This window comes from Achroia grisella, unplaced genomic scaffold (assembly GCF_030625045.1).
Source record: "Achroia grisella isolate CSIRO2021 unplaced genomic scaffold, CSIRO_AGI_Agris_v1 utg2167, whole genome shotgun sequence".
NCBI classification, from domain to species: Eukaryota; Metazoa; Arthropoda; class Insecta; order Lepidoptera; family Pyralidae; genus Achroia; species Achroia grisella.
Window position 1 is genome coordinate 956278 of NW_026712716.1, and position 16702 is coordinate 972979.

A 16702-nucleotide genomic window follows, 5' to 3' on the forward strand; every position below is an offset into this window, starting at 1 on the left:
ATTGCTAAAAGCAATCTTTTCAAGCAATCTTTTTTTTATTATTTCTTTCTTTCTTTAAAATAATAAATATACAAACCTGTTACTAATTCAATAACAAAAAATATATAATATCATCTACTGAAGCCATTATACTTTCAGATCCAGATGTACACTGTAACATAAATGAAATAAAAAAAAAATTGTGCATGTAATTTGATATCGTTTCTCGTACTACAAATTCTCGAATTTCAATTCAAAACTGTTATCTGATTGAACAGAGATTACGTGCGTAGCGGTTTTTATGTTGATTGTCGCATGCCTAATCCTTGTTGTTAATTAAATATAATTAAATCCATATTTATTTATTATTATTCTTATTCTTCTTGTGATGAAACTGCATTCCGAATGAGCGGTAGAATAAAAAAAACTTGACTATTCAAAAGTGCTTATATTAAGTTTATTTGAATAAAGATTATTTCTATTTGTAATGAGAAAATAGTTTGTATTTTTATTAGTGAGGGCTGGTTACTCATTGCTAGCAATAGTAATATTTTATTTCTCTTGAATTGGTTACGATGAGGTTATTTTATTTATTTATTTAATTCAGACCACATGGCCCATATTACAAATTTACATAAAAAAAATAGAAATAAAAATTATCTCTATTATATATTATTATTATTGTATATACTGTAATATGATGTAAATGCCGCTCATTGTTGCCTCTTCCCGTTGAGAATGTTGTATGTTTATACATATTTATTCTTATTTATATATTAATCTATATATGTACATATATATAACTCAAAGGTGACTGACATAGTGATCTATCAACGCACAGCCCAAACCACTGGACGGATCGGGCTGAAATTTGGCATGCAGGTAGATGTTATGACGTAGGCATCCGCTAAGAAAGGATTTTGATTAATTCTACCCCCAAGGGGATAAAATAGGGGATGAAAGGTTGTGTGAAACTTTGTCAATTTTAAACCGATCGGGCTGAGATTTTACATGCATAAAGCTACTATGACGTAGGCATCCCCTAAGAAAGGATTTTGATAAATTCCACCCCTAAGGGGATAAATTAACGCGAGCGAAGCCGCGGGCAAAAGCTAGTAATGTATATAAATGTTTGTTTGTGTTCTAAGAGCGAACAATAAAGAATTTTCATTTCATTTCATTTCATATAGTATTGACCTGATTTCATTTTCTTAATAATTATTAAGCGCTGATATCTTCAGCAGATAGGGCGTACGCGTTATAAATTTTAATCCATTTTATTTGGCATATATAATTAAATTACAAGTTAGAATGATATAACCAGAAAAAATACAAATAATATAATAATTTCAGAACAATACACACAGCGCCATCTAGTCCCAAGTTAGGTTCGCTATAGCTTGAGCGTTTACCATTAATGTTTGTACCGCACGAAGAATCGAACCTGCAACCTTCGGTGTACTGAACCGTAGTATTTCAGTAGCCCTGAAAATTCTAAGTAAAAACAAATATATTTTTACTTAGAAAAGGTATCGTATTTTTTTTATCTTAGATTTATATAGAGCCATATGATAATGGTGGACAGCAAGGTGGACCTACGATCTGATCAAGATCGTTGGAAGGCATTGGATGCGAGCAGCGCAGGACCGATCGTCGTGGAGATCTTTGGGAGAGGCCTATGTCGAACAATGGACGTCTTCCGGGCTGCGATGATGATGATGATGATATGATAATGCTAGTCCCATCGTATCTCAAAAACGTACTATGATCGCAAAACTCGCATCGAGTTTTGCGATCATAGTACGTCGCTATATTTTAATACCGCGTACCGACCTGTACATTAGCATACGAAATGAACCCGCCACCGCAGCTGTCGCCGTCCATATGACCACTGTGTTGATTGAAACTGTGAGTACGTGACGTCAGACTGGACCGTTGAATTAAAACCGACTGCATATTGAATAATTATGTTAAGCTTGTAATTGTAAAAGAAAATATTTATTTGTTTTGTACACAAGTTAGTTAGAGTTTCAGTTGGAAAAAGAATTTTTATAAAGAAAGAAAGAAATTTTATAATAGTAATAATAATCTCTCATAATTCACACAGCGCCATCTAGTCACAAGCTAAGCAGAGCTTGTGTTATGGGTACCAGACAACTGATATAGAGAGATGTATAAATAATTCTTTATTCACCAATTATTATCTCACTTATGCTATGTTAGACACATAGCATAAGAGATGCAGAAATAATACATAAACAATTAAAAGTTTAAAACGTAGTTTTTTTTTTGTAAATACATACAGAACATACATAGAAAACACCCATACCGATACAATAAATCATACTCTAGAATACAAATGTTTATACTGCGCGAGGAATCGAACCTTCGGGAGTAAGGCGGTGTGCTGAACAGCTAGACTACTGAGGCCGTTCATTCAGTAGCCCTGAAGTAAAAACTTTTTTACTTAGAAAAGGCATCGTATTTTTTTTATCTTAGATTTATATAGAGCCATTCTCATTGCTTATGCATACATTTACAAAGAACGTATTTATATCAGTTTTCTAGTACCCATAACACAAGCTTGGAACAAGATGGCGCTGTGTGAATTGTCCTGGACTATTATTACTATGTCATCCAATTTTAGGAATAAACTATATATGATATAAGTGTAAAACAAAATAAATAATTTTCCAATGCATTGTTTACAATAAATTACTTCTAAAACTTTCACCCGTAATTTCTCGAGTGGTATTTCTACCCAAAACATATCTAAAATTGTAGACAAATTGAACACAATATTGCGGTAACCAGGGACAGCGTAATTTAAACACCAGCGTGTCCACTGTCCCATCAACATCCCAAGTGGGACAGTCTCCTTAAATCACCCACCAGCGCTGCACCAATAAACCACAAGTGCTGAGTTTCCACCAAAATTAACAACGAGTATGCGCACTGACGTTAGGCCGACTTGACGTAAAGTTAGTATACACGCATCCCTCTACGTGCTTTGGAGTTTACATGGCGCAAGTGATAGGAGGTGGCGTTTTTAGAATTTTTTAATATAAAAAAATAATTTGACGATTATTTCTGCGCGGCTCATCGAGGTTACTTGTGACCCGAGAGCTAGTATCTACTTTGCCCAGAGGTTAAGTGACAGGAGGAGGAGGTGGCGTTATTAGAATATAAATAAATAAATAATTTGATGGGTATTTCAGTGCGGCTCATCGAGGTTACTCGTGACTCGAGAACTGGTAGGTACTTTGCCCAGAGAGTAAATATGGCTATTGAAAGGGGTAACGCTGCCAGTACCGCAATGTGCCGCTTTGGATTATAATGATTGTTTTTTTTTTATTAAAAAAAAATTTAATGAATGATTACAATTAACACAGCGCCATCTAGTCCCATGTTAAGCAGAGCTTGTGTTATGGGTACTAGACAACTGATACAAATACTTAAATACATTTTTTTGCATGCATACACACACATAAAATCATATATAAAATACACTCAGACCGATGTAAACTGTAATTGTTCTTATGAATACAAAATGTTTGCACCTTGCGAATAACCCAAGACCACCAGAAGTTGGTGAATCAGTGTGCTAAATTAATTTTAATTAAAAGTATTTACTTGAGTTAACTAGTATCCATAACACAAGCTCTGCTTAACTTGGGACTATATAACGCTGTGTGAATAGTCCTGGGTTATTATTATACCGTAAGTATTAAACTGTCAAATCGCTTATAACTTGCACCAGCAACAGTAGTGAATCGTGCAATATGGTCCATTGTACCGGCTCGCCACGGGCGGGTTATTGGAACGTCCGGTATAAATATTCATTTTTAAAGGGTTTTTTTCAACGAGTGAGACAATTCCAGGCAGATATTGTAACTGTTGCATATGTCACATTAATAAGCTGCTTTATATAGGCCCATCCTTTGCAAAATCGGCTGGGTATCCATTAGTTGATGGAAGAAGAATGTTGTAATCATAAAAAATATTAAATAAAGTCTATTTGCTTATTCTTTTTTATTGCTGACGCTGTGGAATGTACGAGAAGAGTACTGTATTAAAATGTGAAGCAAATTTTTTTTTGACCTTTTATATGAAAATAGTGTGGACGGAGGAGTGAAATTTCTATTCAAATTCAAATTCAAAAATCAATTATTCATGAAGGACATTTTAGCCGCTTATGAACGTCAAATTTTAACATTCTAAATTTATTTTCTTCCCTACCGTCCAGTTCGGTATATAGATCCAATTGAGAAGAACTGGCAAGAAACTCAATTGATTTTTTTTAAAGCCAGTTTTTTTACAATGTATATTTATATAGGTGTCTATGTTTAACATTAAATGAAAATTCCGTGCATGAACAACTATTGCCATGCACGCTCGTCATTCAAGTAATCGTTTAGTGAGTAATAGGCTTTGCTTGATATCTTTATTGTTTTCCGGACTACTCTAACGCTGTTGGCCGCAGCTGGACTTTACAGTTTCACTGGACGACAGGGAGCGAGTGCAGATGGCACACCAAACATAGAAGGACTTATGGAGCGGCTGAAGGCCAACTCCCGCCTGACGGATACGACTTTAGTCTGAGAGCACCGCTAGAGGTTCGAACTTCATCTCACGCCGTATCGGCCCCCGTTTGAATTGAACGTGAAATATATGAAAAAGTCTGTATGTATTTTTTAAAAAGAAATAAAACAATACCGCTCTATGTTCGACGTTTCATTTATAAAATGTTCCATTTCATTTTTAAGAAATATTTAATGCTCTACGTCCGATATTCCATTTTCAAAATATTGCATAATATTTTTAAGAAATATTTAATGGCTTTTAGCGATTACAACAACTTTTACATATTTAATATTTTTATAGCATTAATTGTGTGTACCTCGTGGACTAGTGCTAAAAGGTTGTGGGTTCGCAATACCACAGAAACATTGTGTAAATATATACTTGGTTAATTTCGGTTTCTATCAAGTTAGATACATATGGAATCTCTTTTCATTCTTTGAGAATAAAGCTCGTCTTAAAACATGTAAATTTAAACCAAACTTACAGCAAGTTGCTTCAAACACAAACTTATACTAAAAGTAGTCAGTTGATTGAAAATAAATAAATGAAAGCAAATCATTTATGTGCACCCTTCAATTCCTATTTGCATTGGATAAAACTCTTTTTGGTACAATAAATAAAAATATTGCAATACCTCATATCACATAAAGTACTCCAACGGTATCTTAACAAAACATTTAGGATATGTTTACGTAAACATCAACATCAATACACTTACCTTTTGAAAAGATTGGGGTACCAACAAATACACATCATGTAAATAATAAATAGGGAAACGTTGAATTGAATGTATTCTTACAATTTGTGAGTTTTCGTTACCAAATTGGATAGTTGCGTTTCGTATGCATACAAATTCAGAGCAAAGCCACTCACTAAACGATTACTTGAACGACTAGCGTGCGTGGCAATAGTAGTTCATGCATGGGATTTTTATTTAATGTTAGACATATACAAATATATCTATTAACAATGTAGATAATCTGGCTTTTTTAATAAAAAAATAAGAAATTCAGTTGAGTTTCTTGCCAGTTCTTCTCAATAGAATAGAAAAATATAATAGAAAAAAAAATACGTTTATAACATAAATAAATATTTTTTTATTTGAATGCGAAAGTAACTCTGTCTATGTCGCTTTCGCGTCAAAACTACTGAACAGATTTAAATGAAACTTAGTACACAGATAGACTAGACTCTGAGACATGATATGTTTCTTTATAATGCTATAAAAGGGTTGAAAGGGTTGTAAATTGAGATGAAAGATTGTATGGAAGTATCGCTATTTGTGAAGCTATATGCTTGAAATTTATTTTTTAGGCTATTGTTTAAATATAATAAAATTTAAAACATGAGACAGAGTGAGAACTGGACTTCTTAGCAATCGATGGATTCAACGTGCGGATGACGGGTGCATCGTGTAGCAGAGAGAAAAACTCCGAGCAGTTCCCGGGACTTGAGACCTGGGATTTATTTATTATGAATAAAAATGAGATGAAAATAAATTTATAATTATTTTTTTATAATTATCTTCTTTGAAACAACACTAGGCTAGTTTATAATGATAACATAGCATGTAATCATTATAAACTAGCCTAATGATATCATTAATTAAAAATGAATATTTTAATGACATTTATCATTATTTGACGAAATCAATGCAGTTGAAATCGGTAAATATTGTAGTTGCGACGCATTTGAATTTATGTGAAATTATTTTGAGTAATTCTCTAAATTGTGTACGATGCAGACAGTAATATTTAATATTTACTTAATATCTGATAGAAATATACAAATATACAATAGCAATCAAGAAACAAGATAAAGAGTTTTGATCACTAAGTGTTATATATAAGAAGAAGGATTGAAAAATTTGATGAAATAAAAATAAAATAAGATTGAATTGCAATTGAATATCAACAATGATTTTTTATCGCCTAGCTTACCAAAGGTAAATATTTTCTAAAAATCTATTGGAATAAATAAAATTAAGTGTCTGAATAGTAATAGTTGGGCCCGCGGCCTCACCCGTATGAAATTTATAGCCTGCGTGTTACGCTACGTTTACATTCAGCCGCTTCCCCTGCCACTCGCGCTGCCGGAAATATTGCCGGGTGACTACTGAGCGAGAGGGCTGAATGTAAAAACACGCTGCCACTCGCGCTGCCAGTCCTTTGACTCGCGCACGAAAAACCGACAATCGAGGGAGAGCCAGTCAGCGCGAGTGACAACGCCGATGGCATGGGAAGTGTTTCCACTCGTGTTTACTCTCGCGCTGCTCACTCCTTGCCCACTCGGGCTGAGTGTAAATTGGGCATTATATTAGGTTGTTCGGAAAGTAATTTAGTTTTTTCCTAATTCCTATGTTTTGCACTCAACTTCACACTTAAACCGTATAATTTTTATATGCTTTGAGAGCTCATATAACAAGGCTTGTGTGTGAAAAATTACAATTAATTCTAAACAGTAGTTTTTAGTTGGTGCCCTTTTAAATATGGAGAGGAATAAGCAGCATTTTCGACATATCTTACTGTTTTACTACAGAAAGGGCAAAAATGCTGTTCAAGCCAGAAAGAAATTAACCGATGTGTGTGTAGAAGGTGTGTGAACAATACGCCAGTGACAGAACTGGTTCGCTAAATTTCGATCCAGCAATTTTGATGTCGAAGATGCCACCCTCGGGAAGGCCGGTTGAAGCTGATAATGGCACTGGTTGATGCGAGCCGGCAAATATAGAATAGCTATATTACTACAAAGTTTCATTAAAATCCATTCAGTATTTTTTGCGTAAAGGAGTAACTTACATCCATGAATCTATCCAAACATACTCACAAACTTTCGCATTTATAATATTAGTAAGATATACGGCATTTTTTTTAATATTTTGGTCTGGCTGTTTGTTTTGCTAATCTCTGTCACGTTTGATGTTGTAAATTGAAGATAATGTTATAAGGAGTAAGGAGTAACATCGATTACTTTTATTTTAGAAAATTAATTTACTTTAATAATAAAATAATTAAGAAATAACTTTAATTCCACGCTTTATTTTATTTTTCATTTCAAGATTACCTGAAAAAAATTGGTTTTAGCAATAAGACATATTGTAGTTATAGAAATCTATACATATAAATAAAACTGGAGCGTCTGTTTTTAATATTGAAATAACTGTTTTTTACTACATGCATATGAATATAAATATGGTATATGCACCAAAATGACATTTTTTACAAATTTTGTCTGTTTGTTCCGGCTAATCTCTGAAATGGCCGGACGGATTTTGGCGGGACTTTTATTGGCAGGTAGCTGATGTAATAAGGAAGGAGTAACTTAGGCTATTGTTATTTTAGAAAAATAAAGTTAGCTAATTATACATAATATCAGTAGATGGTTATTTTAACTTTTTTGTTGCATTACGTCCTTACTTCTTTCGTTAACATGCTGGATATGATGTTTGTTGTATATAAGTCGCTGGCTACTTTTATTTTAGAAAAATAAAGTTAGATTCCACGCGGACGAAGTCGCGGGAACAGCTTGTGTGTTTATAAATGTTTCAGTGTAATTTTTCTCTTTTCTGTACAATGTAAATCTGTCTAAATTTGTTCCAATTTTCAATTAATTGAATATTTGTGTATTTTGAATTTCAGGCTCATTGGATATTTCAATTTTCATCGTACATTTGATGATGAGGAACGTGCAAAGGCCTACAGGAGGTCACAGCGCTTCCGCACAATCAGTTTCATGACTGACAACCGACTGAACCTCTACGTGTCTGCGTTGTTATCAGTAATGGGAATACTAATTTGTCTATCAATACCATTTGTGGCACTGGAATCACCAACCAACATTTCAAATGAAAAACGTAACTTATCATCCAGAATCATAAAATTTCTAGAAGAATACGTGATTATTATAGATTTTTTAATTGTGTTGTGTGTAATAGGGTTGGTTATTATATTAATTCGTATGTTTATAGAAGGTATAAGAGCGACCAATATAGATGTAAGTCCTTGGATTTATAACGGGGGATATTCGAGAAGGTCGTGGTTTTAGTATTAATAATAATAATAAAGATGGCAGATTTATTTTGGCATCAATGGCCATTTTTAGTAATTTTTTTTGTAATCTTTCTTCGTAATAATTCTTAGTTTTTTTTTTCTAATCTTTTGTTAGTAAAATTCTTAACTCTAGTATTACAGTTATAGTCGGTTACATATTGTTAGACAGTAACAAGTTACAGTTTGTTAGACCTGTCTAACAAGGAGAGACACACAATGCTCTATCATAGGCAAATAATTTTTTTTCATCAATGTGTTCAGAATGTTATTGTATTGTTAATGAGAATGCGTCAAAGTCAAATATAAATGTTTAAGTTATTTTTCGTTTTAAATTAGGATCTTGGTGGTTTGGTGGTTTAGCATATCGCTTTACTTCAGATGGTCGCGGTTTGGATCTACTGAATTGATATAGTAAATATTTTTACCAATAACATGCCACGTTATTTGTATGTCACAGGAGTAGAATAGAATAGAATAGAAAATAATTTATTCAAATAAACTTAATTTAAGCACTTTTGAATATTCAAATTTTTTTTAAATCTACCGCTTATTCGGAAAGCTGGCTCATCACAAGAAGAATAAGCAAGAAACTTGTGTGTTGCTCTTTTAAACAATCCTTGTAAGTTCACATTTTACAAGTCGAAACGTGTGAATACAAACTACCAACCAGCACTAATTTATTTAGGCTCAAATATAAAAACACAATAAGATTAAATCAGTCGTAGTGATAAGAGCAGACCAGTTCAAGCTTCACTCATTCACGAGTGTGGCGGATGAGCCAGCCATCACTGCGCTCGACCATATTTTAGAGAGCCCAATGACCCGGCCCACCACGCCGCCATAAGATATATAATATCATGCTGTGTACAATAGGAGCGGAGCTGCAATGAAATATGTTGCAAAAACGCAGACGAAGTTACGGTGGTCAGCTAGTTTAACATATACGTTATCATTATCAAATAATAAACAAGAGTATAGTAACAAGAAATATAATAATAATAATAATAAATAAATAAATAGCTCCGGACAATTAACCAAGCGCCATCTAGTCCCACGGTAAATAGATCTTGTGTTATAGGTACTAGACAACTGATAATAAATACTTAGATACTTTTTTTGTAAATACATATATATAATATCCATAGAAAACAACCAGATAGATACAAACAACCATACTCATGAATAGAAATGTTTGCACCGTGCGAGGAATCGAACCCGCGACCATCGGAAGTAAAGAGGTGTGCTAAACCGCTAGACCACCGCGGCCGTCAATAATATTGCTATTATTCTTACTGTACAATGTAATATTTTGTTTTGATACAATAAATTAGAAATAATATTTGAGGTTCCTTATGTACGGTTCCGTATGATATTCCATGTATGTTAGAGTATAAAAAAAAACCAGTAGCGTGTGTACTGGAATGGAGCTGGCAGCTTACCTGATTAAAAGTGGTAAACTCCTATAGTATCATCATATATCCTATAATACCATCCGTCATACTCGTGAACGAGTGCTGCTTGTAGGGATTGGTCTGCTATTATCACTACGACTGATTTAATCTTATTGTTTATTTATATTTGATAAATTAGTGTTGGTTGGTAGTTTGTATTCACACGTTTCGACTTGTAAATGTAAACTTACAAGGATTTTTTAAAAGAGCAACACACAAGTTTCTTGCTCGTTCTTCTTGTGATGAGACAGCTTTCTGAACGAGCGGTAGATAAAAAGTTTTTTTTATGCCTATTCAAAAGTGCTTAAATTAAGTTTATTTGAATAAATTATTTTCTATTCTATTCTAGTCCACGAACAACCAACACCACAAAACCATCCCGCAAAATTCACACTACAATTCGAGATAGAATCTTTCATCTCTAAAACTGAATTGCTTTACATACATCAATGCACTGCGTATGTTCTGTTTTCACAGAATTATCCCACACGTTCCCTTAATGCGAAGTTAGTTCAGTCCTTGACATTACAGTTCTAGGTCGACCGGGATATCCAACAGACTTACACGTGGCAGCCATTCTAGAGCTTTCTACAAATACAACATTATCGACATTTGTTAACCTTGCTCGTATTCACAATGCTTATTCTCCTTTCATTCTTCTAGGTACAGAATAATTTAAGTAGTATTCTAGAATACTGTTATAATACTCTATACTAGGGCTGCCAAGACCAAATTTAAAAAACCAGGATTGAAAGTTCAAAAAACAAGGACTATCCAGTTTAAAAACAGAACGCAGTAATAGTGTTGCAATAGTTATATTAATATGTAGTAAAATTAATATAATCAGGTTTTTAATATAAAGTATTCCATAAAATTATACTATTGAAAATCAGTAAATAAGAGGCGCGTATATTTTAAAAGCCCAGGACGCTGCCATATAACTATTAAGGACCTCCCAGGACACTACAAAAACTAGGACATGTCCTGGGAAAACAGGACGGTCGACAACTCCTCGGCTCGGCAAAAAAAATGCCAGAGTATTTTATCAGAACTTGCATTGAAACAATTTGTACTAATTTATAAATTTGTAGATAAAATTCTAAATAGGTAATATTTGCTTTTTACAGTAAATTAAATTTAGAAAGTAATGTAAATATGTGTGTAACTGTTTAAGAAGTCAACACGGAGCTAACATGTTCACTATTGTGATCCTAAGCTCCTAAATAAATAAAAACAATATATATGGGATTGTATTAATTATTTATATATTGTAAAAATAAGAATAACTTATTTTAAATATAATATAAATATAACAATATATATATGAAAGAAACAAGAGAAGTTTCTTTCTAAAGTCTTTTAAATATTTATAATATTAATATCATCACAAAAAAAAAAATATATAGTTAAGAGACCGGACGGTATGAGTTTGATTCCATGGAAGATGGGCCGGGTGCAGGTATGGGATGCAACCTGTGCAGACACGCTGGCCCCATCCCATCTACATGGAACCAACAACATGGGGCGGCATGTGAAGCGGCTGAAAAAGCCAAAATATGTAAATACAGGGGTCTAGGCTCCGAATATGAATTTGCCCCATTCGGTGTCGAGACCCTTGGTCCGTGGGGTCCTAGCGCTATAAGACTTTTCAAAGAAATAACGAAAAGGTTAGTCGACATCACAGAAGACCGAAGAGCTGGCAGCTACCTTGGACAAAGAATTAGTCTAGCTATTCAAAGAGGGAACGCTGCCAGTATTTTCGGAACGTTGCCTAAAGGGACCCCTTTTAATAATATATTTTAGTCATCATATTATATATTTTTTTTAAGCTTTTTAATTTTAGGTTCTTAGGTGTACAATTAGGTTATGTAAATACTAGTAATAAATTTATTTTAAAATAAATTATTCCTATTTTTATTATTATTATATTAAGCACTGTTGGATTTCCGTATCTCTTTTTAAGGGGAGAATTTACTCAGCAATAGTTAAGAGGGTTATTATAAAAAATACAGCCATACTTACGACTTTTTCTCAAATTAGTTTATAATGTATATTTGTATATATTTATATGTAATATGTAAGTGTATGTAATTAGTATATTTATTGTATTAAAAAGTAGGTCAATTCTATTAATGTATGTACGTATTTATGTGTATTATTTTTTTAATTATAATTCTATTAGCCGCATTCAAGTATCTCTGCAAATCCCAAAGGTTGACTGGGAGAAAATGCTACAGCATTAAGTTCACCTTTTGTACCAATAAAGCAAATAAATAAAAATAAAAATATATATATATAGGTATAATATAATACACACATGTTAACAGTATAGACAAGACATCTATCTTTAATTTATTTACCGGACAAACAAGTTAAGTCAGTAGCAATAACGTCAATGAAATAGGCGTCAAGGAAAAGTAATATGTTAAATGGAATACACCCCGACAATATTATTATTTTAAGGTATTCTAGCGTCATTCGTGTACATGTACAGCCGTGTTATCATCTATTATTATTCCTTATCATGATTCTGTACAAGCCCGAAAATCTTGTACTAACCAAATCTAAAAATGACTTCCGAAAGATTAAAAGCATTGGACTGATTTTTACAGTATTATATATTATACTCTCGTTAGATTACGGTTTTGTTAATTTCGAATCGAGACGAATCAGATTACTCTTAAAGTTTTTACTTTTAATTAAGACAGTGTGTGTAAGTGGCACTTTGATTAGATATTTTTTTTTTGACATGGACGTTTTCTTCGCTCTATGGTACACGTTGTACTTACTGAAATATCTGTCCTGTGTTTTAACTGTATTGTTTATTAATACAGAAATAAACTTTTACGATGTGCAAAATGATTTGTATGTAGTCGATAGAAATTTGGAATACAATACATACAACCTCAGCCATCATGTTTTACTTGCGTTTTTATATACTGTTAGTTATAGAATATTTCTATCTTTTATATACTGTAGATATTATATAGAATTTTGCGTTGAATCCGTATATATGCGGTTTCTTTACTTCGTTCCTTTATTGTGCGAGGATAACACGCTTATTGTATATTTCTTCATTTATTATTCACTTTATCATCGTTTAAAAATATTCACCTCTTACGTCAAGAATCATAACGGGAATGTTGTGTTCTGTCAAAAGATTTATAAGACATTGTGGAAAGTAGCTGACAAGGCCAGACGTGCTTATAATTTCACTGTAAGTATATTATAACTATTATTTTAAATAAAAAATAATCAAGAATGAACATACGACAGTTTTATAATAATCTAAATTGACGGCCGCAGTGGTTTAGCGGTTTAGCACTTTACTTCAGATGGTCGCGGGTTCGATTCCTCGCACGGTGCAAACATTTGTATTAATGAGTATAGTTTGTATCGTTCTGGGTGTTTTCTATGTATATTATGTCTGTCTTTACAAATAAAAAAATCTAAGTATTTATATTAGTTGTATAGTAACCATAGAGTAGATGGCGCTGTGGGAATTGTCCAGGCTGATTATTATTGTTTTTATTATTATTAATTGCAGTTCTTGGTGACTCTTGTCGTTAACACATTGGATGTAATGACAACAATTTATTTCCCACTGGCAAATCCAGATCGTGAGGTAATTATAAAATACATACTTTATATATTTATATAAATACATACATATATATTTTTTATTAAAAGATTAGCTGTGCCTACAGTTACCTATGAAATTTACTGCCTATGTGTTATTCCGATGTATAAGCTATGTTACTATGTAAGAAGTGACGACATTGTTTTATGATAACTATGTAATGATATTTTACAAACCTTGAATGTCATGTTATTTATATCACAGAGAAGATAATATTACATATTTCTATTAAATCTATTTCAAGCTTCTAACTTTAAAAATAACGATGCTTCCATGCAAAGTTTCATCTCCTCGTTCAACCTATAACCATTTTTTACATTAAAATTATAATCTCATTTAAATCGGTTCAGTAGTTTTGGCGTGAAAGTGCGATAGACAGACAGAGTTGCTTTCGTAGTTATAATATTAGTAAGGATTACAAAAAAGTCTATTTTGGTCACTGCGACTTATTAATTATGAAACGGATTTTAATGTAGCAATAGAGTGATTCAAGAGGAAGGTTTATATGTATAATTAGCTTTTGCCCGCGGCTTCGCTCGCGTGAATTTATCCCCTTAGGGGTGGAATTTATCAAAATCCTTTCTTAGCGGATGCCTACCTCATAGTAGCTTTATGCATGCAAAGTCTGACCCCTCCGATCGATCCCCCGTCCAATTCAAACGGGGATCGAAATTACGACGGCCTGAGCCGAGGTTCGAACCCCTAGTGGTGCCCTCAGACTAAAGTCGTATCCGTCAGGCAGGAGTTGGCCTTCAGCCGCTCCATAAGTCCTTCCGCGGATTTGGAGTGCCATCTGCACTCGCTCCTAACGTCCGGTGAAGCTGTAAAGGCCAGCTACGGCCAACAACATTAGAGTAGTCCGAAGAAAAAAAAAAGCAAAGTCTGAGCCCGATCGGTTTAAAATTGTAGCTAGATTATAAATTATTTATTAAATTTCAGAATTCTATTGTGAAACTTTTAATGCCATACATATCCGTCATGCAATCCTTCATACTTATCTTCGCACCAGCGCTGGCAGCCGGCATGTTACGTTCCCAGTCGGAGAAATTAAAAATGGTGCTGCACGATAGACTGTTTCAAGAACGAGGTAATATTTTTATTATTTCATGAAATTAAGTGTCTACTTATTAATTTACTTGAAGGTTACTGATACTCCACCAGCGAAAACATTTTTGTATTGATGTGACATTTTGTCAAAATGTTGGTACACTTGATATGAAACGATGAATTTATGAAAATTATTATTGAGGGAAATAATAGAACGAAAGAGGGGTAGAGGAAGACCAAAAACAGTTACATCAAGCAAATTGAAGACAATATTGGTGTTGTGTCGTATTAACATTTAGAGAGGATGAAGGAAGATCATGGAAAGTGGCAAGATCTCCACTGACAAGAGCGTAGCTCTTAAATTATGAATGAATGAATGTGGTATTTTGTTTTCTCTCAAAGTTCAATGTTTTAATTTCATATATTAAACAGTTTGCATAACAAAAGAAATTAATAAGACAGAGATACGTATATAGTGATCTATCTTTGTAAATTTTATTAGTGAATAGAGTCTGTTTGAACCTAAAATAGAACCTTGGTATACCACCAATGTACAAATTAAATACATCCCATGGTCGTGGGTTCGATTCCTCGCACGGTACAAACATTTGTATTCATGAGTATGATTGTTTGTATCGGTCTGGGTGTTTTCTATGTATAATATGTATTTATTTACAAAAACAAAATGTATCCATGTATTTATATCAGTTGTCTAGTACCCATAACACAAGTTTTGCTGACCTTGGGACTAGATGGTGCTGTGTGAATTGTCCTGAGATATTATTATTGTTAATTGTATTTCTTTCTTCTTTTCATCTTCCTTTTCGATTTTCAGTTACACATAACGAGATTAATTGTTTTGTTTATGATTAAAAATGATTATTCATTATAAAGATTTATTAATGATTCTTCCTAATTTTATGTATTAATTTTCTTTTTCAGAGCAAATACACTCTACGGACATAGAGAAATTCACAAGATACATAGATGCCCGTCCATTCAAGTTTACAGTCGCCAAGATTATACCTTTAGATTGGAAACTGCCGCTTATTATATTAAATATAACTATTACTTATTTAATTGTGATAATACAATTTGCACAATTGTACTAATTATAAATGTAAAAAAATGTTTACATACAAGATATGCATATTGGTATTTGTTGTACTCTTATTTTGTGGAGTTTTAGAAATAAATTCAAATGAAAAGATCTGATGTATTTTTTAGCCACACTGCAGTGATCGTAGGAAAAGGGAAATAAGGAACTCACCCAAATTGCACAAATTATAATATAGATGATCTGCGTCGGCGACTTGAAGCACTTGAAGTTTTCAATTACAATACACCACACTCGCGACACAAATACAGTTTGTTATAATATTTAAGGAGCTCCTTGATTAATTAAAATTGATGCATGCGGTGGTTGTTTCACTTGTTAGATGGCGGCGAATAATAATTGTCCATATTGTGCCGGGGAAAGGGGGGCGGGAAAAAAAGCAGTGTGGCGACTTACCAACCTATTATTATTATTTTTTTTTATGGTTTTAGAAGACGCGCGAACAAGATCAATAAAGAAAACTGTATTGTTCTCTTAAAAAAAGAACGTTGCAAGTTGGTGTTGCATCGGTCTGGGTGTTTTCTATGTACTATATATTATGTATGTGTTTACAATAAAAATAACTATTCATATCAGTTGTCTAGTACCTATATGCGCTATGTTAATTGTCTAGGTTTATTTATATCGATACAGTAAACAAAAATATTAGACGGAAGTAGTGAAAATAAAATTATATGTAGCGAAATCTCTTTACAATCTTCTAAAAGATCATAGTCTGTCACTACAGTGGGTTGTATATTAGAATGAGTATCCAAAGCTAGAGTATTTAGCTGGGCAGAGAGGTAAATGCAAGCAATGAAGGTGAGTGTTGACGTATCTTGGCAAAGGCGTCCCT

At 33.1% G+C, this 16702-nt stretch overlaps 1 protein-coding gene across 1 annotated transcript in view; it reads left to right on the top strand.

The window, feature by feature from the left end:
* Positions 1-15862, top strand: part of LOC131842371 (uncharacterized) — a 65928-nt gene extending 50066 nt beyond the window's left edge. Inside the window, exons 2-3 of the mRNA XM_059190912.1 lie at positions 14643-14790; positions 15693-15862. Coding sequence (XP_059046895.1) covers positions 14643-14790; positions 15693-15862 — 318 coding nt within the window. The remainder of the gene's footprint in view (positions 1-14642; positions 14791-15692) is intronic.
* Positions 15863-16702: the final 840 nt, after the last annotated feature.